This window comes from Monodelphis domestica, chromosome 2 (assembly GCF_027887165.1).
Source record: "Monodelphis domestica isolate mMonDom1 chromosome 2, mMonDom1.pri, whole genome shotgun sequence".
NCBI lineage: Eukaryota > Metazoa > Chordata > Mammalia > Didelphimorphia > Didelphidae > Monodelphis > Monodelphis domestica.
The window spans coordinates 171,084,051-171,111,545 of record NC_077228.1 but is presented as its reverse complement, the minus strand read 5'-3'; the positions used below and the strand labels follow the sequence as shown (position 1 = coordinate 171,111,545).

The 27,495-nt window shown below is 35.0% G+C and overlaps 1 protein-coding gene across 6 annotated transcripts in view; it reads right to left on the bottom strand.

Moving 5' to 3' along the window:
- Positions 1-27,495, bottom strand: part of ASH1L (ASH1 like histone lysine methyltransferase) — a 249,830-nt gene that overhangs the window by 108,745 nt on the left and 113,590 nt on the right. For all 6 annotated transcript variants that reach the window (XM_056816275.1, XM_056816276.1, XM_001366956.5 and 3 more), the window contains 2 exons: positions 9,161-9,262; positions 2,264-3,005 (listed from right to left, as the gene is read on the bottom strand). In XM_056816275.1, the coding sequence (XP_056672253.1) occupies positions 2,264-3,005; positions 9,161-9,262 (844 nt within the window). The remainder of the gene's footprint in view (positions 1-2,263; positions 3,006-9,160; positions 9,263-27,495) is intronic.

Sequence of the window (27,495 nt, the reverse complement as noted above, 5' to 3'; positions counted from 1 at the left end):
ATGGAAGTTTTACTTCAGGGCACTGAATTCTTATAGGGTGGATAGCCATGTGGCCATTCTCCTGTGGCCACACCTTTCTCTACAAACTCCATGGGGATAAGGGTTGAATGCTCTAGGAATGCTCTGGGAGAGAAGCTTCCCTCTCTCAAGTACAACTGTATCCATGGTCAGACTATATATTGAATCCCTCTTCTCACCCCCAAAACCAAATTTGGCCTAGACTTATTCATTCCTAGTTATAACTCTGCTATCTTGAATGACTTTAAATTGAGTGACATATGTAAGTTCTGTTTTTCTCAGATAGGCTGTTAATGCCATAGGACAGGTATTACTATGTCTTATACTTTTTTTGTGCCTTCCTCTTTACCTAAGTATTCAATACATAATATATATTCAATAAAGCCTAACTTATCAGTTCTATTCATGACACTGAAGAGAAAGTACACACAACTATACAGAATAACTGCTGAAGTTGCTTTATCATTATAGGATATTACATTATATCCTAAAAACCTTCAATACACAGGAGAAAAAAGCCTGCAACAGAGAATCTGTCAAGAATCCTGATGATCTTATGAATCAATGATAAAATTAACCAAATCCATGAGAATCCCTTGTTCTTCAAAGATGTTTTCCTCCCTCATTTTCTAAAACCTTCTTAAAAACTCGCTTCAGGATGTCTATCTGAACTAATCAATCAATCACTCTAGATAACCTAGTACTTCTTTGGGCATTGATATAAATAGGGTAAAACATCATTCTTACAAAATATATCTGGACTCAAAACACTGTAAATAATTGTTTTCGACCTGGGAAAAGGGAAACTGGAAATATACCTCATACATTTGTTATGCAAAACTATGCTTTTCCTTTAGTAGTAGAAATGATGAATTATGAAAAAAATCTTTTCCTCTTTCTAAATTATGAAAAATTTCATAACCAATATTCAATAAAAATTACAATGAATATTCATAACTATCAGTTGCAAAATTTTTTATAAGTCATTTTCATTGTATAAAACTATTATTCATATGGAAACAGGAATGTAAAATAAATCTCATATAAAAATATAATTAAAAAAATTTTTTTCTTGCAGATATTTACAATACTTATTTATAGTCCTCTATATTTTCTTTCTATTGCTTTATATTTCATTTGTGTTTCTTCAGCCAAAGATATAGACTATAAGTTCCAGGGGAATTGTGTCCTATTCCTTTATTCCTATAATTCCTAGTCCAGGGATCTGCACACTATTGGTACTCGTTACATGCTGCTTATTAATAGGAGGAATTATAAAAGACTTTAGTGAACTTTGTGTGTCAAAAAGGCTTAACTGCGGGGCAGCTGGGTAGCTCAGTAGATTGAGAGCCAGGCCTAGAGATGGGAAGTCCTAGGTTCAAATATGGCCTTAGACACTTCCCAGCGGTGTGACCCTGGGCAAGTCACTTAACCCCCCACTGCCTAGCCCTTACCACTCTTCTGCCTTGAAACCAATACATTGTATTGATTCTATGGTGGAAGGTAAGGGTTTAAAAAAAAAAACTCAAATGGCCAGAGTTAAATTTAAACTAAATTCTTTATCCTGAGTCTCTAATTCTGAGCAAGTTTCATACCCAATGTTTATTTTCCTCTCTCTTTAAGATGGCTTGAATCTACTCTCTTTTTAAGCACTGCCAATTAAGGTCCACCTCCCAAAGCTGGTGCATCTAACTATCTAAATAACATATCATATTTTTGTTTTGGAGAGGGGAAAGAGAGGACAAAAGGGATGAATGGATTTAATGGCATTAGTGACTATAGTCAGTAGATACTGAGACCCAAGAGCATGACAAGGAACATTAAATTAACCCAGTAAACAAATAAATATGCCAAACTGGATTTTCAAAAGCTAAAAAGCAATTCAATTCTACTTAGAACAAACTGTGAGCATAGTGGGGAAGGAAAAAAAAAAGCAATGTGATAGAGCGGAAAGAATATCAGATAGGGAGCCAGAAGACCGGAATTCTAGAATGTCCCAAAGCTACCATTCACTAGATATATGACTTCAAATACATCATTACCTTTCTCTGGTCTTTAGTTAGACTAATTGTCCTTTAATACTCTCTTCAGCCCTAAATATTTATGATTCTATAAGAAGCTAACACACTGTAATATAAGTAATGACATGTAGACCAAAGTAAATCTGAGGGTCAAGAAATTATGCAGATAACTGAACTGTGTAGATAAAATGAGAGAGTTCTCTTCCTCAAAACAAACAAGTTACCTTTTATTATTCTCCTGTTCTTCCTCTGGAAGTATCTTCTGTCTTTTCCTTGCTTCTTCCTCCAGAAGCCAACTTTTTCTTTTCCATCCTTTCCTAAGTTCTGGGTTTAGGTTCACACTCTGAACAACAGCCTCTATGACATCTGTAACTGTGTCAGGACCAAGGTGCAATGCTCCACCTTCCTCCCCTTCATCTAATTCTGGGCTGGCAAATTGGGCAGCTTGGAATGCCTGCATTGACACAACAGCCTGGAGAGGATATTTTCGAGGTCGACCAGGTCTGCGCTTTACAAAATTATTACCTGTCCTTGCTTGTCTTTGAAGCTTTTTGGCTTTTAATATTTTATTGACATGGTCCAGGTTTTTCTTGGTGGCCAAGATTTTGTCATAATTGCACATTTTCCGGGCTTGGCGTTGCATGGCTTCTACCACACTCCTCTTGAGATGATGTGGGGAACAGCTGCTTGGCAACCTCTCAGAGAGGAGTGAGATGGTGGTGTTGCTGCAGGAGTCACTAGGGGTTGCAGGTACTAGCAAGCTGTCTGATTTACCCAGAACTCGTTCTCTATTGTGAGTATGGCCTGGGCTTGAGGAAGGTGGGATGGAGACTGTGGCAATGACAGCATCAATGTTTTTCTCTAGGGTCCCGTGGCTTTCATGTTGTGCCATCCGCTGTAGCAAACTATCCACAGAGTCATCCACAGATGTTCCTAATCTTGTACCTCGGGTAGGGATTCCGATCACTGAAAGAGACAAGGAATCACACAAAGGCAAACAAACAAACAAACAAACAAAAAACAAAACTCGGCTGATTATTTAAAAACTATATAATGTGAAAAAGAGAGAATGATTATTTTATTCTTCAACAGTGAAATTAAATAAACTTATTTGCCTTTCACAAGCTGTTAACTTTCCCTGAACCAGAGAAATATTTAGGGGTAACAATATAAACAAAAATTAATACTTTGAAATTCTCTAGCATTGATGTGTTCAAAGACCACTGTGATATCTGAATTATATAAAAAAAAATCCAATTTTTATTGAGTAGAGTATGAAAGAAGCAGATATTTCCAATTTACTAATCCAGATAGACAGGTGCAGAGATTAAATGACTCTACCACTATTATACAGGAAAAAAAAAGGCAGAAACTGAATTAGAGCTCAAGACTCTTAAAGGACTACTCAGAACTCTATTAGAATATGTCAGAGGTAAAGGAAGAGTAGGAATGAAGAAAGGATAACTGGAGCATGAGAATAACTATGAAAGTTTTTTTCATGGACAATTAAAATTAGGATAATCATCTTTCTAGTCTTATTTAGATGTAGCACATATCTGAATGAGAAAGGCTCTGAAAGGCCCAGTCAGCTCGGTGACCAAATTATCTAGTAATCTTTTCTTCTCAGAAATCATTAAAGTATTTTTCAAATTAATAACTTTCAGGTTCAATTCTACTTTAAAAAATTAATTTATTTTATTAAGACCCTTACCTTCTATCTTGGAATTGATACAAATACTGCAGAAGAGCAGTAATGGCTAAGTATAGCGTTAAGTGACTTACTCAGGGTAACACAGCTAGGAAGTGTCTCTGGCTTGTCTCTAGTTCTGGCCCTCTATGCACTAAACTATCTGGCTACCCATCAATTCTACTTATTTTTAGAACCATTACACTAAAGCTTTTGTAATATGTGTGTTTAAAATAGGCTGTTTCCCAAGATGCCTAGTGAGATGATGTGGAATAGATTTAAACTCATTCCTTTATAAATTAAAAAGTAACTGCTGAATCTTTCTAATCTATATAGATCCATATAGATACTCCCTCTTTAACTCTGTGATCTGGCTTCAATTTTAAACACTACTCTCTTCAACTACCCCCTTCTTTCACCAATCTAAATTCCATAACTCTTTTAAAGTTTTTTTTTTTTTCAAAAAAATTTTTTTAATTCTCAAGTGTATGCAAAGATTACTCTTCTCATTCCCTAGGTTCTGAGATGATGTGCTTTTATTCTTTCCCTGTGGTCTTAGACCTTTCCAACAGTTCAGCTATTCTTTCACTGACCACAACATTCTCCCTTCCCTGGACAGTGAAACTTATTTCTCACTTTCCCTGAGAAAATTACAATGATCAATTAAATATTTCCCAAATACGCATCTGTCCAGATCTCTCTTCTCAAGACTTTCAAAAGCATATTGAAAAGGAATTTAATTTTCCCCACTTCTTTCTTCAATACTGTTATCCCTTTCTACCACCTTGTATGTCTGCACCATTATTTTCTAGTTCAATTACATGTAACATTGGGTTTATTTTTAACTCCCTTTTTCCACTGCTCAACACAAGCAATCAGGTATTAGATCCTGTCAATTCTTCCTCTGAAATCTCTCATAGATTAATTAGCCTTTCTCCATGTCCAAAGTTACCAACCCTAATTTAGGCTTTGATCATTTACATTTATATTAATAATCTTTTAGCAAGTCTCCACACCTTTAGTCTTTTCCCATGTAAAAAGTCAAATACTATGAAAACTTGTCAGAATAAACTTCTTCAAATAACATTAAAAAAAATCTTATCTATCTCTGTTCTCATTTTGCCTACACCAACACATCAAGGTTAAACTGTTATATCGTTTGAGATCCTCCATCAAATGTTCTTAAGACCTCCCCAAACTAATCTAAAAAAACAAATAGCATTTATATGGTTACTTGAAGGTTGCAAAATACTTTACAAGTTATCACACAAAATTCTCCCAACAACCCTGAGGCAGGTGTAATTATGATATCCATTTTATAGATGAGGAAATTGAAGCTGAGAGAGGGTAAGTGATTTGCCTAACATCACATACAAAGTATGTATCAAGAACATTTGAACTCAGGTCTTCTTGACTCCCAAATTCAACATGCTATCCACCTAGTTGCCCAATTATTTAGTTGTCTATTACCAGATAGATTCTTCTATTATGCACATAATAATCACTCCCACTTGAGATGCCCATCAATTCAAAGCTCATTATCTCTGGGAAACACTTTGTGATTATTACTTTACCTTATAGTCTATTCAATTTTGATTATATTCTTTTGTATTGACATTTTTATCTAGTGAAAACTATATTAACATAATTTCAACTAAATTGTAATTTCTTAAATGGTAGAGACTGTGAATTTTATTTGCAATCCCTTATTAAGGTCTGGAGTTCAGGGCTCCAGAGCACAGTGGGTACTCGGTCATTGCTTCTTAATTAGCTAACATGAGGATCTTATTCTAAATTAGTAACTATATTTGCCAACTATGTGAGGAGAGAATCCATACAATCCCACAGTGGGGATGTAGATTTCTGGCAATGACAAGTTAACATGAATTTGGGCACCAATTTAAGGCTCTCTTGGGTCAAACTAAACCTTTCAGAGATCAAAAATAAGCATAAGAGATATCTCCTAAAACCTACAAACTCAAGCAGCAAGAGATTTCTGAGACAGTAATCAACTTAGGATGACAGTAATCATCTTATTATCAAATCTTGATAACAACCTAAATGTCTTTGGAAAGAATTAATATCTTAATAAATAAGTGGCATCTTGTTTTACTTGATAGATTCATTTACTAAATTGGCAGAACCTTTTTTGATGTCTATTGTAAGTTGAAGGACAAATAACTGATCATGAACTGTATCCAAGCCCTTCAGGTATATCCAAAGGAAATGGAACATCTTTGGGATTCACCATCTGTTTAGTAAATTGAAATATGTAAACAGCTGTACTACCCCATAGTAATTTAGCTCTGTAATACATTTTTTGGACAAGATGTCTGATAGATTGCCCTTGAACTTGTGTCCTAGTTTTGAAACAGATCCAACAGGATAATATACAAATAGAGTATACAATTGCACTGACAGCTGCAGTCACTGTCTTGCATACTGAGAGCCTGCAGTAACAAAGTGGTTTTTTATGACAGAGTATTCTGATAACACAGTCCATCTACAAAGGCAATAGTGGTCAAACTGATAAGTACTCCCACTTGGTATCTATGGCACTGTTTTCCCAAATTCTTTTTATTGTTTCTGTAAGACTTTCAGGACCCATAGCAACAGACAGTAAAATCTATATCCTCTAGATATTTAAATGGATATGAGAATGTTAAGAATTCCTGTAAACTCCCCCCCACCCCACCCCCGGTCCCAATGGCATAGTCAGATGTATGTTTTGTTTTGTTTTGTTTTATGCCAGTAAGTTTATTTTTTTTTAATATTTTTCCACGGTTACATGATTATTTTCGCTCCACTCTTCCCTCCCCTTCTACCAGAGCTGACAAGCAATTCCATCGGGCTATCTATGTATTATCACTCAATACCTATTTCCATATTATTCATTTAAGAAACTGTGTAACTCCTTGAAGAGAGGTCTTGACTAGCAATGAAAACAATGGATTTTTAATTACAGTATATTTAACGTAACCTATTTTCTCAATGTCTCAATTTCTCATCTATAAAATGGGGGAGATATGATCCCTATAAAAAGAGAGGTTGTGTGTATAAATGAGATGAGATATATGAAAGTACTCTAATAAGAGTTCCTTCAAGGAAGGGCTTTCTTGAAAAGTACAGCAAAATAATAAGTTAATATGTACATGATGGTTATAAGGTTTGCAAAAAGTTCTATGTAATATTCTCATTTGATCCTGACAATAACCTGTGAGATGCTTTACTTCAACCTTTATAAGAAACTGAGATAGATACAGGGTAAGAGCCCAAGGGTCACATAGTAAAAAAGTTTCTGAGATATGGTTTTAAATCATGTCTCCTGGACTCCAGAGCACTTTATCTACTACACCGTTTAGGTCTCTAAATAATCAAGGTGAAGAGATAATGTCTGTGTAAGGATGAGAATTGTGTTCTTTCCCCCTAATATTCAATAGGTAGTGTTATTCAGTACAGTATCTCCACTGAGATTAGAAATGGGAATATTTAATATAGTATATCAGCTGAGATTAGTTGAGGTATTAGTAGAAACAAATCTTAGGAGCACTGAAAAAAGTGAAGATACATCAATGATTCAACTCAATTTTTGAGAGTTTGGCTGCTTACTCCCATCATGATATACAACTGTGTCCCCAAGTCAAGCAGTTTCCTCACAAACTATGGATTTTTTTTAAAAGCTTTTCAGTGACAGATCTTTTATTTATCCTAATTTCTCCTAACAACAATACCTCACTTGTCTTGTGGAATGCCTTGAAGAATAACCCTTCTAGGTATCTACCAAAGGGTTCATTTAGTCTTGCTAAGGGGTTAAGATATCCCAAAATACTGCAAAAGAAAAATGCTATGGGACACAGTCTGTCACTGCAGCTGAATCTGCCTATGCATCTGATACATTGTAGTTTCAAATATAAGTAGGAAGTTATCTATAAACTTATGATCTGGTTGCACATTAGGTACTATTTACTAAAGGCAAATAGCACCAATACAGAAATTAGGTAGAAAAAAGTCAGACTAAAGAGTCAGGCCTATTTACAGTGACAGGTTCTAAGAGAGATATAATCAGAAATAAAAAGGGCAATAGACATACTGTGATGCAGTGCCTCAATGGACTTGTCAGCAAGATAGGAAGTAGCTACATAATTATACTAATCAAATAAGGTTGTTATACTTTCTAGAATATAAGACATGCCTTTTAAGAGTTGTAGCTGCTTCCAAACTCCTTCTGATTTTTATGAATGCTACTATAGATTCCTGTATTTGTAAGATTTCTATGTACTTATACTTTGAATGAATTTGGGAAATTACAGAAGTTATTGGGCTATTTATCACAATGAAATCAATTAATTTTTTTAACAAAAAAAAAACAACCCATAACTTCTGTCTTAGAATCAATAAATACTGTGATTTGCTCTAAGACAGAAAAGTGGTAAAGGCTACTAAGCAATAGGGGTTTAATGACTTGTCCAGGGGCACATTGCTAGGAAGTGCCTGAGTCCAGACTTGAACCCAGCATCTCCTGTCTCTAGGTCTGGCTCTCAATCCACTGATCCATATAGCTACCCCACATCACAATTAATTTCTGAAAGAAAAGGGAAATATTATATAACCAGTCACTTCTTATTAGTATCACTTTTTAAATCCTTACCTTCTGTTGTAAAATCAATACTATGTATTGGTTCCAAGACAGAAGACCCATAAAGGGTTGAGCAATAGAAGTTAAGTGACTTGTCCAGGGTCACACAGCTAGTAAGTGTTTGAGGTCATATTGGAACCCAGGATCTCCTGTCTCTATGCCTGGCTCTCAATCCTGAGTCACCCTTACTAGTATCATATCAAACCAAAACACAATCCAAATTTTTCTGTATCAATCTGAGTTCTTCACAGAATTCTATTCCTTTCTGAAGTAGTTTTATATTACTTGATAATCTCTAGCATTGAGCTCTTTATCTACTCTAAATCTCCCTTGCTGCCATTTGAAGCTAATGTTCCTCTTTAATTCTCATTAGAAGGAGAAAATTGTGGTATACCATCCTTTACTGAAAAGCTGCATTAAGCTTAAAGGTAAATATTAAGCTTCTCTGTAGGTGACTCCTTTTTCCTTTTAATCTTGGGCTACATTTTTTAAACCTCCAATTTTTATTCTTTGCTTACTTTTTAATCTATTTATTTGGATGTTTTTCTCTGGACTCAATCCAAATCTCCACATACAAAGTCAGAGAATATCTAATTATTCTCAGTCTAGGATGAAAAGAAAGAATTACTCTCTGGCTTCTACATACATTTTATACTCCTGCATCATGCTTCTTTTTTCATCACACAGGTTACCTGTCATTCACTCAAGTTAGGCAGCGACAGAAATGAATAAATGATGTCAATACCAACTGAGATAAGAAGCTACCAAAAAAGGTCCGAGAAAATAACCATTACTTGCCTGTTGAAGAAGTGCTCTCTGATGAAGATCTCTTTCGGGTAGGGCTGCAGTTTGTGCTCTCTGATGGCCTTTGGGAAGGCTTATCTAGGGCTGGCTGGGAGCCTAGAGAATGGAAGAAAAAGTTCATAAGACAGCTTATATTTACTTAAATATAAAATAAAACAGAAAAACAACATTTTCCATGAGAATAATTTAAGATGGTTAACACTCTCTAATTACTGATATTCCCTTTAGTTTTTTTTTAAACCCATACCTTTTGTCTTAGAATTGATACTAAGTACTGGATTGCAAGTCAAAAGGGTTAGACAACTGGAGTTAAGTGACTTAACCAGGGTGACACAGCCCAGAAGTGTAACTAGCTGCATCTTCCCTTCATTTTAAAAGTACTATTCGTAAATAGTCACAAATATAGCAGGTAAAGAAGAACAATAGCACTAGATTTTACTAGCATAAAGGCAAGAGAAGGGACGATTTGGGGGGAAATAATGTAAAAAACTATGGTGTTTTTAGCTTCTTTAGAATTACTATTCCAAAATGGACAAATGATTGAAATGGCTTAATTTATAAAATGACCAATCATAATCTCAAATATGCTAGCTCCTCCATTGGTCCATGTTAACCCTATGAAGACAAAATGTAAATTTAAAATTAAAATGCAGGCAGAATGATATAATGTGGGGGGAAATACATTCAAATTTAATACACTTCCCTGACGTTCTACAGCACAATGCCAATTTCTTACCTCATCAATGGGATCCTTAACCTATGGTCATTTTTACCTTAAGCTTTATTCAGACTTTTATAAACCATATTCTGGAAGCAATTTGCTTTTAACTTACCAAAAATTACCTAGGACTTATGATTTTCATCACCATAATATCTGTCTTAATGGATAAATGCAAGGGATTTAGTTACCTGAGGCTGACAGAGATTAAGTGACTTTTCTAGGGCTGAACTGTCAGTGTCAGAGATGGAATCTCAATATAGGTTTTTCTAACTTGTATCCCACTGCTCTAGCCACTATAGTATGCTGCTTCAACATCCTGCCTATTAAGTGTTTAAACAAATCTCTTTTTAAAAGGTACACTCAGAGACTGTCAGTCATAGATTTAAATATAGAAAATTTTCAGAAGCGAAAGGAAGATTTCCTCAGCCAGACAAAAGGGATTTGAGCACTAAACTCAAATCACAGCAGTGATCTAACCTAATCCAAACCAGAGAAGCTCCATTAGAATATATCCAATAAATGTTAAGTTAGCCTGTTCTGAAAAAACTCTAATGTGGGGAACCCCATGATCTGCTGATGCAGCTTACCCCACTTTTGAATGATACTAAATCATTAAAAGTTTTTCAAGATATCAAGCCAAAATGTATCTATCTATTCTTCCATCTAATTGCCCCACAATATATAATCTGTTTCTTGTTCAAGAAAAACGTGTTTTTGAGGAAAGCTCATTTTCCTGAAGGAAACGCCCCCCCCAACTCCCGAGTTTTCTTGTAATATTAAAAAGAAATCAGCTGGGAAATCAGTATAAATACATCTTGAGTCATATATTATATGAAATCAAAATAACAGCATTCTAAAAAACTTTACTAGTTTAGTTTAATAAACAGACTAAAATACTATTCCTTTTACTCTCCTGAACTCCAAACTCTACCCCACCCCCAACAAAACAATAAAACACTAGTACCAAGGGAAAAACATTATCTGAAAACACTAAAAAATTGTTACAACAAATTGTTAAGACATTAGAATTGTCAGGTATAACCTCCTAATTGTGGCTACTGCATCAAGAATTCCTTACATGACAACTTGGGCAAGAAAAAGTGAATATGTAAAAACAATTATATTTAGAGTGTTTCTCTCTGAAAAATTAGTATATCATGAACTTTAACTGAACTCATACTAGAGGGTGTACTCATCATAATGGTAGGCTAAGGCAGGCAGTATTCAGGCAGGACATGAGGCTGAATGTTTCCATCAATTGAGAATACCTAAGAGGAATATATATATATGTATGTGTGTGTGTGTGTGTATGTGTGCGCTCGCGCACGTGCACTATTCAAGAAGAAATAAGAGAGAAGGGGATAAAGCATTTATTAGGCACCTACAACACACTACACCATGACAAACACTTTACAAATATTAACTCATTTAACCCCACAACAACCCTGTGAGGTAGGTACTATTATTTCCATCTTCATGTTGAAGAAAATTAGAAAGACAGAGGGTAAGTGACTTTCTGAGGGTCCCTGAGCTAATAAATGTCCGAGACTAAATTTAAACTTGGGTATTCCGACTCTCTTAACTCCAGGATTCTGTCCACTGTGCTACCTGGCTACCTCAGATTTGAGAAACTGATGTTATTTACTCTTACAAACCACAATGGTGCTAGAATATCAATTCAAGAAACAAGACTATCTAAACCCATACTGTCTTACAATTTTCCCAGCAGTTTTTATCAAATAATGAATATGGGTCCCAAAAGCTGGGATCTTTGGGTTTGTCATAGTCTATCTTGTTGAGGTCACTTACCCACTGACCCTCCTTTCTGTCTCTTAGCCAGTACCATATTGTTTTGATGACCACTGCTTTATTGTATAGTTTGAGATCTGGGACTACAAGGCCACCTTCTTTCACATTTTTTCATTATTTCCCTAGATATCCTTGATCTTTTTTTCTTAGAAATGAACTTTGTTATGTTTTTTTCTAATTCAGTAAAAAAGTTTTTTTGATAGTTCAATGGGTATGGCACTAAATAAGCAAATTAATTTGGGTAGGATGGTCATTTTTATTATGTTAACTCGGCCTACCTATGAGCAATCAATATTTTTCCAATTGTTTAGATCTAGTTTTAATTGGGTGGAGAGTGTTTTGTAGTTGTGTTCATATAGTTCCTGTGTTTGTCTCAGCAGATAGAGTACTAAGTATTTTATATTATCTAGGGTGATTTTCAATGGAATTTCTCTTTCTAATTCTTGCTGCTGGGATGTGTTGTAAATATATAGAAATGCTGATAACTTATGTGGGTTTATTGTGTATCCTGCAACTTTGCTAAAGTTGTTGATTATTTCAACTAGCTTTTTAGTTGATTCTCTAGGATTCTTTAAGTAGACCATCATATCATCTGCAAAGAGTGATGGCTTGGTCTCCTCATTGCCTATTTTAATGCCTTCAATTTCTCTTTCTTCTCTAATTGCTACTGGTAGTGTGTCTAGTACAATGTTAAATAATAGAGGTGATAATGAGCATCCTTGTTTCATTCCTGATCTTATTGGGAATGCTTCTAGTTTATCCCCATTGCAGATGAACACAGCCTATTTTTTAAAAAATCTAAGTGGTACGCAATTTCAATGTCATGTACAATTATGTTTTGGTTCCTTGTACAAGGAAATGTTCATATTTGTTGTTTGTCAGTTTCATGATAATTAGAAAACAATATGGGAGAGATTAGGTTTAGATCAATATCTCACACCCTATACCAAGATAAACTCAGAATGGGTGAATGACTTGAATATAAAGAAGGAAACTATAAGTAAATTAGGTGAACACAGAATAGTATACATGTCAGATCTTTGGGAAAGGAAAGATTTTAAAAACAAGCAAGAGTTAGAAAAAAACCACAAAATATAAAACCAATAATTTTGATTACATCAAATTTAAAAGTTTTTGTACAAAACAAAACCAATGCAACCAGAATTAGAAGGGAAGCAACAAATTGGGAAACAATCTTCATAACAAAAACCTCTGACAAAGGTCTAATTACCTAAATTTATGAAGAGCTAAATCAATTGTACCAAAAACTCAAGCCATTTTCCAATTGATAAATGGGCAAGGGACATGAACGGGCAATTTTCAGTTAAAGAAATCAAAACTATTAATAAACATATGAAAAAGTGTCCTAAATCTCTTATAACCAGCGAGATGCAAATCAAAAAAACTCTGAGGTATCACCTCACACCTAGCAGATTGGCTAACATGACAGCAACGGAAAGTAATGAATGCTGGAGGGGATGTGGCAAAGTTGGGACATTAATGTCCTGCTGGTGGAGTTGTGAACTGATCCAAACATTCTGGAGGGCAATTTGAAACTATGTCCAAAGGGTGCTAAAAGACTGCCTGCCCTTTGATCCAGCCCATAGCACTGCTGGGTTTGTACCCCAAAGAGATAATAAGGAAAAAGACTTGTACAAGGATATTCATAGATGCGCTCTTTGTGGTGGCAAAAAATTGGAAAATGAGGGGATGCCCTCCAATTGGGAAATGGCTGGACAAATTGTGGTATCTGTTGGTGATGTATCTATTGTGCTCAAAGAAATAATAAACTGGAGGAATTCCATGTGAACTGGAATGACCTCCAGGAATGGATGCAGAGTGAGAGGAGCAGAACCAGGAGAACAATGTACACAGAGACTGATACACTGTGGTACAATTGAATGTAATGGACTTCTCCACTGGTAGCAATGCAGTGATCCTGAACAACCCGGAGGGATCTATGAGAAAGAACACTATCCACATTCAGAGGAAAAACTGTGGAAGTATAAACACAGAAAAACAACTGTTTGATTACATAGGTCAAGGGGGATATGATTGGGGATGTAGACTATGAATGAACATCCTAGTGCAAACATCAATACCATGGAAATAGGTTCTGCTCAAGGTCACATGTAATACCCAGTGGAATTGCACATCAGCTACGGGAAGGGTGGGTGGGAGGGGAAGGAGGGAAAGAATATGATTCTTGTAACCAAGGAATAATGTTCTAAATTGACTAAATAAAAAAAAAAGAAATAAAGACTTTTTTCAGTCCTACATATAACTACTATGATGCAAAGGGAACATTTAAAAAATCTGAAACAAACATATCTGAATATTTTGTTACATAAGCTCACTGCTGAAAAGCTAAAAATCACAATGCAAAAAAGACAACTACCTGAGATAAGAGGTATTCTCAATTTATCCATCATAGCTAAGTCTTAAAACCTAGAAGTTAATGAAGCTAGAATTTTATGTATGAGATTTAATTATGAAAAAAAATTTATGAGTCAGAAACATATTTCCAAGGCCAGTCCAGACACATAGACAAAATAACAAATAATTTAAAAATTTGAGGTAACTTCTTGGTTCAAGCCCTCATACTTAGTGATATATAGGAAGATAACAGAAATGAATGGCCTAGGAAGGATTAGATTAAAGAAAATTTCAATCAGGACTTTCCTTTCAACAATTTAGTCCACCAACAAAGACTCAATGAATATCTATTATTTGCTCAAAATGGTCATTGTTTAAAATACAGTCATTGTCCTCAAGAAGCTTCCTTAGGATTATGAGATCGTTCACCTGCTACTACATTTCAGGTAGCAATAGTGTCACCCATTCTTAAGTATCTTCAGTTCCTAAAATAGCTGATAACATTTACCAAATTCCTAAAAATATTTTATGCATCATTAAGAAAATCTCAATGTGTCTTTGACCATCAAGATATCCTAAAAATCATCCTACCTTACCTCACTCACCTCAGGATACGAAGGTACAGTTACTTTCGTCAAACTTCCTTTTTGGGGTGGCATCTGGAGTTTCTGAACAGGCAAGTGGGAGTTAAGAATGGGGAGAGGATACTGATTTTTGGAAGTTGTTATTGGCTGTATTGCACGGTGGTTCCCCCCCAAATTGAAACAACTGAGAAAGACAAGGCTTAGTTCACTTCATTTCTGAATCATTTGTCATTTTCTGAAAGCAACAGAAGTCAATAGACTACTCTTGGTATGTAATAAGAAACTGACAGAAAAACTTCATTTGGGAAGAGTGATGTTTTTCTTTATTTAAAAGTTTGTTCTAATACTTACAAATCTGGGCATTGGTCAGAGAACAATACTTAAAACATTCTGTATTTAAGGAAAATAAAGCTATGCCATAAATCTCCAGGGCTTGACAAATACAAATTCTGAGCTCTTATCACATTTCAAAACAGCACCTAACACAACTCTAAGAAGATAAAGAGTGCTTCATAAATATTATTTGATGATGAAAACCAAACAAAATACTTCTCTAAGTGTAAAACTAGGAAATGAAGCTATGATTAATATATATCTTAAAACACAAAGAGCAAGCTGCTCTAGAACAAAGTAATTTAAATGAATTTTAGCCCTAGTTGGCAAATGCTGAAAAATGAAATCTGGACACCAGAGAAGTTTGATTAAATCTGGAAAACTAAGGTTTATCCATTCCAGTATAGGTCAAAATTAAATTCCATGTTTGAACCTCAAAAGCAAAAACAGAATATACTTCAGGGGCTGAGTTTCTGTTTTTGTTTTTTTTTTAAAATCCTTAACTTCCACCTTAAGAGTCAATACTGTGTATTGGCTCCAAGGCAGAAAAGTAATAAGGGCTAGGGATTGGGGGTCAAGTGACTTGCCCAGGGTCACAGCTGGGAAGTGTCTGAGGCCAGATTTGAACCTAGGACCTCCTGTTTCTAGTCCCTGATTCTCAATCCACTGAGCTACCCAGCTGCCCCTAGGGGCTAAGTTTTAAACTGAATATATATTTAGGGTTTGGGAAGACTATGATTATTGTGAAATTCTGTATTTGATACTAAGTTTAATTCCCAAGGAAATTCAACAATTGCTTATCATATCACCGTTAGGGTTAAAAATAAAAAGGTTGTGAGAAATGTGGTCACCAGAAATTTTACTCAGTATGACTTTTTGTGGTAGTTTATTTATATAATATAGGGAAAGAGTGAAAGTAAGAAAATGAGAGAGAGAGTAGATAACTACTCCAGCCCAGTCTGAATCAGGCAGGGCTTCAAAGGCCCCAGCAAAGAGGGCCCAGAGGTAAATTAAACAAGGGTTTTAGCAACAAGGCCTCCTCCAAAACGAGGGGCCTCTCTGCAGTCTAATACCTACAGAAAAGCCAGGAAACAGAGCCAGCCTTTTCACTAACCCACATGATAATCCTAAGGGGTAATCTAAGAGCAGTTCAAGGTTCCCAAGCTGGAGCTCCTTCAAGGTCAAGTTCTAAGGCAAAAGAGCTGGTCATAGGAAGTTCTTGCCATTCTTAAAGACCATTCCTTTTGTCATTTCCTGTGCCTTCCTTCCACTTTATGTGAATCAGATGCAGCTATAGCTTTGCTTAGGACTGTCCAAGAGGCAGTCCGTTGACTGATTCCTCACCCACTATCATACCCGTGAGTTATAGACCTCCCCGTACTTAAGGATAAGTGAGGTGTATATGCTTCTGGTGGTTAAATCTAAAAATGGGCAGGGGAGTTAATCCCATGTTCACAATGGAGATCTACACATCTCACCATTTGAGATGCTTTTCGGACATCCCTCTATATAGGCTAAGCCTTTTTCTCCTGCATATACTTCACAATTGGGGGAGATACTTCTATTGCTTCCTATATACAGGAATTGCCGCACAAACTGCATGAACTCCATGAAACTGGAGCTGGAGTACAAGCAGGACCAATAGACTTTTCACTTCATGACCTGAAACAAGGAGACATGGTATACATAAAGAACTTCCAGCATACTGGATCAACTCAGTCTTCTTGGGAAGGTCTATTTCAAATATTGTTAATAACTCCCAACAGCTATAAAAATTGAAGAAAAGAACTCTTGGATTCATTGCTCATATGTAAAAAAAGTACCTTCTATTAAAACTGAGTGACTACATCCTGTCACAGGCATTGGAGATAAAAATCCACAGATAAGTGGACATTGTTTTTGGGAACAAACTGAATTCCTGAATTTTTATTTTATTATTGCTTTTCTTTTTATTTTAATAGAATATTTGATTTTTGTCCTCTTTTTTACTTCTTGTACTAAAAGTACATATAATCATTATTAATCCTTTTTTTATTTTGCAGTAATATAAGTTTATGGGAGTGTGATTAATGATTGTGTCTGATTCCAGGAGAAGGAAACAAAAGAGCCACTGCAGTGCCAAGGAGAGTACAAAAAGCAATCTCCATAGTGCCTACAAGCACAAGGTCAAGAAGACTAACCCAGCCCTGGTGAGAATGATATTTTTAACTTTTCTTTCTCCCATAGTTTAATTTTTCTTCTACTTGTTTTTGGATTTTCTTTTGATAAACTGACTCATATACCCCGGTAATTCAACCATGTATTTATTCTGAGTTGATCCATGTGTTGGTCAATACTCTCTTCAGGGGGGTTGTTTATATTTTCACAAACATCAAAGATTTAAAATTTTGCTTGAGAAAAATTTCAGGGAAAGAAGTTTGCTAACTCCTTGAATCCAGAAAATGAACTGTTTGTAGAAAGATGCCTGCAAAAACCTACACTGCATCAGAAGATCCAGAATGAACTTTGGGGTGCAATTGATTGAACTGAAGGGGGTTGAATCCATTTGCTTTGAATGCACACTCTTATGCCCCTTAATTGGCTTTTTGTCACTGCACATAGCAAACATTGGTTTTGAGTTTCTGTCTCTCTCTGCCATTTCCCTCATCTCTAACTATTGGAGTTTCCTTTTAGAAGGTGCAATATTGAATACACCTATAGCTAGAAGATTTTTAGAGGTATAAACTACTTGTATTAAATGATCAATTGGGGAGACTAGTCTCCCAGATGATCACAGAGGGGATATGAAGATGGGATTAACTTTTCCCTGTCCATTTTTAGATTTACTGCCCCTTGGACAGTCCTAAGCAAAGCTACAGTTGCAATTGGTTCGTGTAAAGTGGAAGGAAGACACAGGAAGTGACGAAAGGAATGATCTTTAAGAATGGCAAGAACTTCCTTTGACTAGCTTTTTTGCCTTTGAACTTGACTTTGAAGGAGCTCTAGCTTGGGAACCTTGGACTGCTCTTGGATTTTCCCTTAGGATTACGATGTGGGTGAGTAAAAAGGATGACTCTGTTTCCTGGCCTTTTCTGGAGCTATTAGCGTGCAGAGAAGCCCCTCGTTTTGGAGGAGGCCTCGTGGCTAAAACCCTTGTCTAATTTACCTGTGGGCTCCCTTTGCTGGAGCCTCTGAAGCCCTGCCTGATTCAGACTGGGCTGGAATAGTTATCTACTCTCTCTCTCATTTCCTTACTTTCACTCTTTCCCTCGATTTTATAAATAAACTACCACAAAAAGTCATTCTGACTTGAGTAATAATTTCTGGCAACCACATTTCTCATATATTTTGTATAACCTTTTAAATTTTTAACCCTTAAATCACCAACTTTTTATGAGTTGGGATTGGTGAGATAAAAGTTCAATGTAGGGTTGGACTTGTTGATAAAACAAACCAGGCAATTAGTCTTCTCTAAGAACTGAGATGCCAACTTGAAAAAGTCAACTAATTTAATCCCTCACTAATACCAACTTCAGTTCCTAAATACAAAATTGAATAAGATAAAAAGAATACAAGGTATTACAAGGTAGGTACCTGTAGTGTTAGGCTCTTCCTCATCACCTGAAAGGCCAGGAAGTTCTCATTGGGAATCTTCCAACGATGCATCCTTGCCACAGGTTCTCCATGATGAGGGTTATATCCTGAGTTAGAGCAATAAGATCAGATATGCCCAGGAGCTGGGATGTCTGGTAAAGTCTTGGCCTTCTCTCTGTTCAGTTTCTTAGCAAAGAGTCAGGTAGTTTTCTATGCCAGAAGGAAAACTGCTCTTTGACAGGCTCTTCTAGTATCTTGTTATCTTCACTAATCATTAGGGGATATGCTAATAGATATTGATCTACAGCTACCTAAATAGATATATAAGCTAAAAATTCTGCTGTTCTGAGTAAATACTGACCACAGTTCAAAAGACAAGAAAAGGCCTTTTGCCTGGTCCAAAAAAAAAAAAAATACAGCTGGAAAATCCAAACATTCTCTCCAAAATTATTCACAAGGAATATGTGCATTTCAAAATGGCTGAGTAGTCCTTCATTATCTATTTACTTTAATGTGATATAAGATAGGATAATGGCCTTTCTCAAATATAAACAAAGGATATAGATGGAGGTTTTCCAATGAATAATAATGTAAATGGACTAACAGATTCATTTTGGCTCAGTAAGGGAATCACAAAAGATAGATTGTAATAGAGGCAGTACCCAAATGGAATTTTGTCCCAAAGTAGAAGGATTAGGATTTGACTCATAAAAATTAAAGGTTATTAGTAAGGGAAAGCCACAGAGGAGAAAGCATGACAGCAAGGAGATAGCTGTCAATAAGTAATGAGAGATTCTACAAATAAATAAAACCCTGGAGGAAAGTAAAGGAACATAGGTAGTAGATTTAATTCAAGTTAGACAAAGAAAGAGGATGGGTCCTTTTCTATTAAAACCGTAAGTTGAAATCCTGTATAAAAAAGAAGCTGATGAAATGAAATAAGCTAAAACTAAAAAATGGATGGAAATATTTATCTTAAATACAAATTAAATATAGGAAGAAACCGAAAAACAAGTTCTGAAGATGATTTATTTGGCACAAGAAATTCTTATTGATATCTACACCCTAGGAACCTGGAATACAGCGTCTGTATCCCAGATAATAAAATTGAAAGAACAACATTGTTACTAGCAGGAATAAAGAGAATTCCCTACTGATACCTACTCAATATTATAATAGAGGGCATCACAAAGAAAAAAGCTACAAATAAAAACCCAACCTTACTATACTATTCTAAGGCACCTGGGGGAAAGTGATAAAATTTTTCTTGGGCCAAATACTCAATATAAAAAACAACTGCTAGATAGTTAAAAGTCTTTCTACATGTGTCTTTAATGTAATTTTTTCCCCTATGCTTTCATAACTTTAGTAACATGATTCAGTGACAACGTATTACAAGTATAACACCAAAGACAAAACCAAGGAAAGAAGGCTTAAACATATAACTCTAATTATAACATTAAAAATTGATCTTTAGGGGAAGTATAGAAAAGCAGATTTGTGTTATTCATTACAAAAAGTATCACAAGGTGAAATATATAGAGTATTTAAATATATTCTTTAAAAACAAAGTTAAAAGTATGCCCTCTGAAAGAAAAGCCCAGACTCTTCTTTCAATGGAATCATAGGTTTGATTTGTTTATATTATTAAGATTTATAACAACTCCAGTTTTAACAAATAATACTAAGCTTTCACTACTTTTAAAATTTTTTCATACATGTATATGCAAAAGATTTCTTGGAATGCTTCATAAAGAATAAATTTGTCTTGATCTTTTGAAGGTCATAGGGGTTGTGGTGATAGATCTGTGACTGCATTGGTATAGGGAATTCTCAAAGAGGAAGTTCTCTCTACAGCAGAGCAGATCAGTACCTACTCTGCAACTGTCTTGGAGAAGAATTTCCTAGGGCACTAAGAAGTTAAGGTATTTGTCCTGGGTCACATAGCCAGAATGTATTAAATCCTGTGAGGCAGACGCTAAACCTGTATCTTCCTGAGTGTGAATCCTGCTCATTATCCATTATGGCACAATGCTTCAGAACAAAAACAAAAACTCTTTACAAACACCTAATCTGGAATTGTGAATTGCTCCAACTCTGGAAAACAATTTAAAATTATATGAAGGGGTAATCTAGGTTGCTCAGTGGATTGAGACCCATGCCTAGAGATAGGAGGTCCTGCATTCACATCTAACATCAGACATTCCCTAGCTATGTGCTCCTGGTTAAGTCACTTAACACCAATTGCCTAGCCCTTACTGCTCCTCTGCCTTGGAATCAATACACAGTATTGACTCTAAGAAAGAACAAAGTATTTTTTTAAAGGATATAAAAAAAAAACCACAGCATTTATATAGTGCTTTAAAATTTGCAAAGGGCTTTACAAATATGATTTCATTTTAACAATGTCATAACTTTTGAAAGTAGACAGTTTTGTTATCTCCATTTTACAGATGAGAAAGTGAAGTAGACAGAGATTAAGTGATTTGTCATGGATCACGGAGTCCAAGACAGAAATCAAATCCATATCCTTTGACCTAGAGATAACATTCCTAGAAATATATTGCAATTATAAAAGGGTCTCATATATAACAAAATATTCAAAGCAGAATTATGTGGAAGTGAATATCTGAAAACAAAGTATGTATCCATCAATTAACGGAGTACCTAAACAACTTGTGGTATAAGAATGCAATGTACCATTATTAGCCCTAAGAAATGACAATTATAAGGAATTAAACGAATTTTAAAAAAACAACATTAAGTAATTATAATAATCAAGCTTGGGACCAGGTAAGTAATAGAAAAAAATCTATATCTATATCTATATCTATATCTATATCTATATCTATATCTACTCTATCCACATCATAGGAGTTTGGGTGGTACTACAATCTGGAAAATCCGCATAAACTTTTCTGGCCTTCCCTTTGTATCAGAGAAGTTTGAAATTTCTTTTCTTTTATTAGATGTTTAGTAAAATTTGGGTTAAGTATTCGTTCACAGGTGATGTAATTTCTAAACTTTTCCTGTGTCTGCTAGCCTTTGCAATTTCTGCAAAACTCCCCCAAAATTCTCATTTAATTTCTCATGCCAACCTGTGATACATATCAATACCAAGATAGGGGAAGTTGCAATGTGGAAGGGATACCTATACTTCTTTCATTTCACTTCAAGAGATAGGGGATCATAGTATATAACATTGCATTGCTAGATTGATCTTTCTTTTTCTCTCTCTTCTAAATTTTGGTACAAGGGAAGTGTATAAGGAAAGGGATAGTTTCTGAAATAAACATGATGTAAAAGCAAAATATCATCAATAAAGTTTTGTTTATTTTCAAGAAAGCTCTTACCACGCTTCTTGTTTCTAGGTTTTAGTTTTGGAACTTTTGGTTCACAGCTGGTATATAAACCTGTAAGCTTCTTGTGAATGAGTTGAATGCTGGGATAAAAGCAAATTCCATAATAAAAAGTTGTTTCTAATAGCAGAATGACACTTATTGAAAGTGATGCATTTCATCTGACTCCCCAATTAAATGCACTACAAGAAGAATGAATCAGAGCTATGCTGGTGGTTTGTTCTTTCTCTAATTAGGCTTTCTCTTAAAGCCCATGTAGGATCATTCACTATAATGGAATTTCTTTGAAAATTCCCAGAACTGCACTAACCAATACAATCAATTTTCTACTACTCTTATAGGTACTTAATCCATTCTTGACTATAAATTTTTATGTGTTATGTAATCCTAGAAGATAATGTAAGTCAAATCAAGATTGTTCAATTATTTTTCTGTGGTACAAAAACAGAAGAAAGCAAACCTTTTCCTTCAGCATACTACTATGCTTTTCCAATGAATATTCTTTCTTCAAACAAAAGATAAAAATTCAATCCTAATTTTATTCTTGACAAAATTACATTCAGCACTAAATGCACAAAACAATATTTACAAAAGAAAATTGCTACAGTAATAATCCATTCTTTGCTTATTCTACTACTTGTAGAATTGGGTGATAAGCATTGTTCCTATTTCAACAGATCATCTAAAAACCTGAACCGTGTGGCTATTTTTACTACACCAGAGTTGATATTGTTGTAAAGAAGAGATGGAACAATTGACAATCCTAATTCAGAAACTCATTCCCACCATGTCTGATATGTGGTAATAATGATGATGACAACAATGATAATTGCTAGGATTTATATGGCAAAAGTGCTTTATATAAATTTATGAAACACAAATGTAATGTGTGTGGCCACCCAAATCACTCATTAGGCTTGGATAAAGTCAGGCAAGTTATATGATTTTTGTGTTATAATTTCATTTGGGGGACTTGGTTTTATGCTGTCAACATGAAGTCTGAAAAAGAACAATACTCCCTATAGTATTGACATTTAACCAAGTTCCTAAAAGGGATCACTTAAATTATTTAAGAGTGACTCTAGAGCCTTAGTTTGTTTTAATTTAAAAAATGCTCAAGAAATATCCTACTTTCCAATCTATAAAATGGGAAGAGGGAAACAACCAAATCAAATAGAATTACTACAGGCTACTGGCAAGAGATATTGCAATTGTCTCCTGACTTTGTTTTATGGCTATTCATTCTTCCTACCACCAAAATATATTTACCAAATATATTTTGGTAAATTTACCAAATACTTAACTTACTATAGTATTTCACTCAGGACAAATTCATTTGTTAGCAATAAAATTGAAAATAAATTTTCTTTGCCTTTATTTCTACTAGCTGATAAATCAAAATTCACATAAATTCATATTCTTTTACATAATATATCTATAATACATTAATGAGCAGCCAGTGAGTCAATCAACAAACATTTATTAAGTACTTACTATGTGCAAGACCCTATATAATGAACACTGTGGATATAAGAAGGTAACAACAGTTCCCACCTTCAAGGAGCTCACATTCCAATGTTGAAAGATAACATGCAACAATATGTACATCAGGTAAATTGAAAGTAATCTCAGAGGAAAGGCACTAGCACGAACTAGTTTGCAACAATCAACTCATACTGCATTCAAGAGTGTTATAGAAAATATAGACTTTATTTTATAACTGTTGGAATTAGGTGATAGACTGATTTAAAGAAAAAACCACACAAGTGCACAAATGTTTGAGTTAAGTCTAATTACTTCTTTGCAAGCCTAATTTGGAACAGAAAGTCATTAGCTGATATAGCTAATAATTAAAATAATAATAACCTAAATAGCTAATAAGAGTAGGCAGCTATAACAACATAAAGGAAATGAGCTAAAACAATTCAGTTGATACTTAATGTGCAGTTGTTTTTACCCCTTTTCTCTTCTCAAGGTTCCTCCCAACCCTCTGATCAAAAGAATCTCTCACACTTTACTAAAAAAGAGGTCATACCATACACTAAGAGCGTTCACTTATCCCCTACTCTACATGTCAAAAACCTTTGACACTTTCCTCCAGTTTACTTTACTCTGATCTCTATGGCCTTTTCTATTTCTCAAGGACACTCCTTCTACTTGTACCTTGGATTCCCCGCTCCCATTTCCATCAGAATACCCTACCCCTACTTATTCCCACTAGACTCATACATAGAAAAGTTGAATCACCAATCTTTTCTTATCTACAAACTCATTCCCAACTACCTACAAATTATGCTCTGCTCTTTAAAAAAATTTTTTAAGTCCTATCATACATTCTTCTCAAGTCATCCTCTTATTGTCTTCCTGCTTTTCCAAACCAAGTTCCTAGAATAATTTGTCTGTATTCCTTGCGTTTATATTCTCTGAAATCTAACCTCAGCACTCAACTGAAACTGTTCTCTCCAAAGAAAACAATCATCAACTGACCAATCAAATGCTTTCCCCTTCCACAGGCTTCATCCTTTTTTAATTTTTTTCTTCAATATTTGACACTGCTGACCATTTCCTCCTCTCTGGACTTTCATGACTTAATTCTCTTAGTTTCTTTTTTTAATACTTGTTTGACCACTCCTTTTCAGACTAAACTTTGAGCCTGGTTTAAGCAATGGCTCTGTCCTAGACCCTCTCTCACTCTCTAAGTAACTTCAATAGCTTCTATGGTCTCATTCATGTCTACACAGATAACTTAAAATTATTTATCTAGACCTAAAGTCTCAACTGAGCTCTGCATCACCACAATTACCAAGGGGATATTTCTAACTGAATATTTATAATGAATGTGAAACACCACGTTAAAACAGAAGTCATCTTTTCTCCAAACCTACTTCTGAGGTCACCATCACCTTTCTAGTCTCCCATAATGCAACATCTCTGACAGTATGCTTGTAAGAATTAAATTAATTTGCAATAACTCAAAGTATTGTATTTATAATGTTTTATTAATAATCACTTGAAGTAGAAAGAAAATAAACTAAAAGAAATAGAAGTTCAAACCTCATTATCTAACAAAAGGTAAACCCACGTAAGTTCTTCTGCTTCACCCCAATCTTCACAGCCCAAGATCAGGAGGAAAGAACAAGAGAGGCGGGGCTACATAAAACTTATATTCTCCCTAAGTTACCACATAATGTGAGAAGGAACATGGAATGCTGAGAAGATGGGAGAGCAAAAAAGGACCTGAGTGGTTTCTTCATTCAATTTGTTACTCAAAGTAATCTCTACTATAACATCTATCAAGTAGTATTCAAGCCTCTGCTTGGAAAATACCATGAGGTGGAAGCCATCATTTGTTTAAGCATCCCATTCTACATTTGAATAGCTCTAAATGATAGAAAGCTTTTCCTAATATAAAAATTCAACTGACTTCTTTGTAGTTCCCATCCATTATGCCAGATTCTGCTCTCTAGAGACAAAGAGGACAAGTTTAATCCCTCCTCCACACTAAAAACCTTCAAATACTTGAAGACAGCTATCCTGTCCCCTCTAAGTCTTTTCTTCAGGTTAATCATTCCAGTTTCCTCAACTGATCTTCATATATCATGGTCTTAAGAACCTTCACCATCTTGGTTAGCCTCTCTGGACACTTCATAGCTTATCAATGACTCATATTAAACCTATAGGTCTCAGAATAGAATAAAATTCTCCAGAGGAGGTCTGAGAAAAGCAAAGTACAATGGGACTATCACTTGCCTTGTCCTGAAAAGTAAACTCCTCTTACTGTAGATCATAATCTATTAAAAAAAAAAACTCTTATCTTCTTTGTAGCAATTTAAAATTTATTTATTTTTAGAATAAATTAATAATTTAGAATATGGTTAGAAGAGTCATGATTTTCCCACACCTCTTTCCTCTACCCTCCTGGAGCTGAAAGGCAATTTCACTGGGTTAAACATGTATCATTGTTCAAAACCCATTTCCATGTTAATTCATATTTCCTAGTGATCGTTTAACATAAAAAACCTAATCATATCTCCATTAAACTACAAGATCAATCATATGTTTTTGTTCTGCATTTCTGTTCCCACAGTTCTTTCTCTGAATGTGGACAGCATTCTTTCTCATAAATTCCTCTGGATTGTCCTGGATCATTGCATTATTGCAAGCAGAAAAGCCTACTACATTTGATTGTGCCACAGTCTCAGTCTCTGTGTACAATGTTCTGGTTCTGCTCCTTTTGTTCTGCATCAATTTCTGGAGGTCATTTCAGTTGACATAGAAATCCTCCAGTTCATCATTCCAGCACAATAGTATTCCATCACCACCAGATACTACATTTTGTTCAGTCATTCCCCAGTCGATGGACACGACCCTCATTTTCCAATTTTTTGCCACTGCAAAGAGTGTGGCTATAAATATTTTTGTACAAGTATTTTCCCATCTTTTTGAGGTCCAAACCTGACAATGGTATAGATGGATCAAAGGGGAAGCATTCTTTTAAAGTTCTTTGTGCAAAATTCCAAATTGCCCTCCAGAATGGTTGGACCAATTCACAACTCCATCAGCAGTGTATTAATGTCCCAATTTTGCCACATCCCCTCCAACATTTATCATTTTCCTTTGCAACCATATTGGCCAGTCAGCTGGGTGTAAGGTGGTACCTGGGAGTAGTTTTGATTTGCATTTCTCTAATCAGGAGGGATTTAGAACACTTTTTCATGTGATTATTGATAGTTTTTATTTCTTCATGTGAAAAATGCCTATTCATGTCCCTTGACTGTCAATTGGGGAATGGCTTATTTTTTTGTTATCTGACTTAGTTCCTTATATATTTGGGAAATTAAACCTTTGTCAGAGTTTTGTTATAAAAATGTTTCCCCAGTTTGTTGGCTTCCTTCTCATTTTGGTTGCATTGGTTATGTTTGTATAAAACCTTTTAAATTTGATATAATCAAATTCATTCATTTTACATTTTGTAATATTCTCTAGCTCTTGTTTGGTCTTAAATTCCTTCCTTTCCCACAGATTTGAGACTTATTCTATGTTCACCAAATTTGGAGAGAATTAAATTCTGGTTGAAGGTCAACAAGTCCTGGTTGAATTGAGCACTGGAGTAATATTAGATAGGCTGAATGTCTTCTTTACCCTTTTGTATTTCTATACTTTCACTCTTTCACCTCTTTTGTAAATAAAAATTTAAAAGTCGTTTCGACTTTAAGCAATAATACTTTAAAATGGTGACCACAATTATTATTTATAATTTTCCATATATTTCAGTCAAACCATTAATATTTAACACTTACATTTTTGATTGACAATGAAGGTTTGACAAGTACCCATAATCTGATATTTTCCTTTCTACTATCTCTAAACTATCCCTCAGCCAGCTATCAGTAATTAATTGCTCAGCTAAAGAAAGGCAAATCCTAAACTTTAAAATAAATAGGAAACCAAACATGATACTGAGCGGTATGGATCCCCTACAAATCTCCTAGGGAGAGACCTATTATGTAAACTTAGAGCCACAATAACATGCCCTCAAGATGGCGCTATAACACTAGAATTACCTGTTTCAGT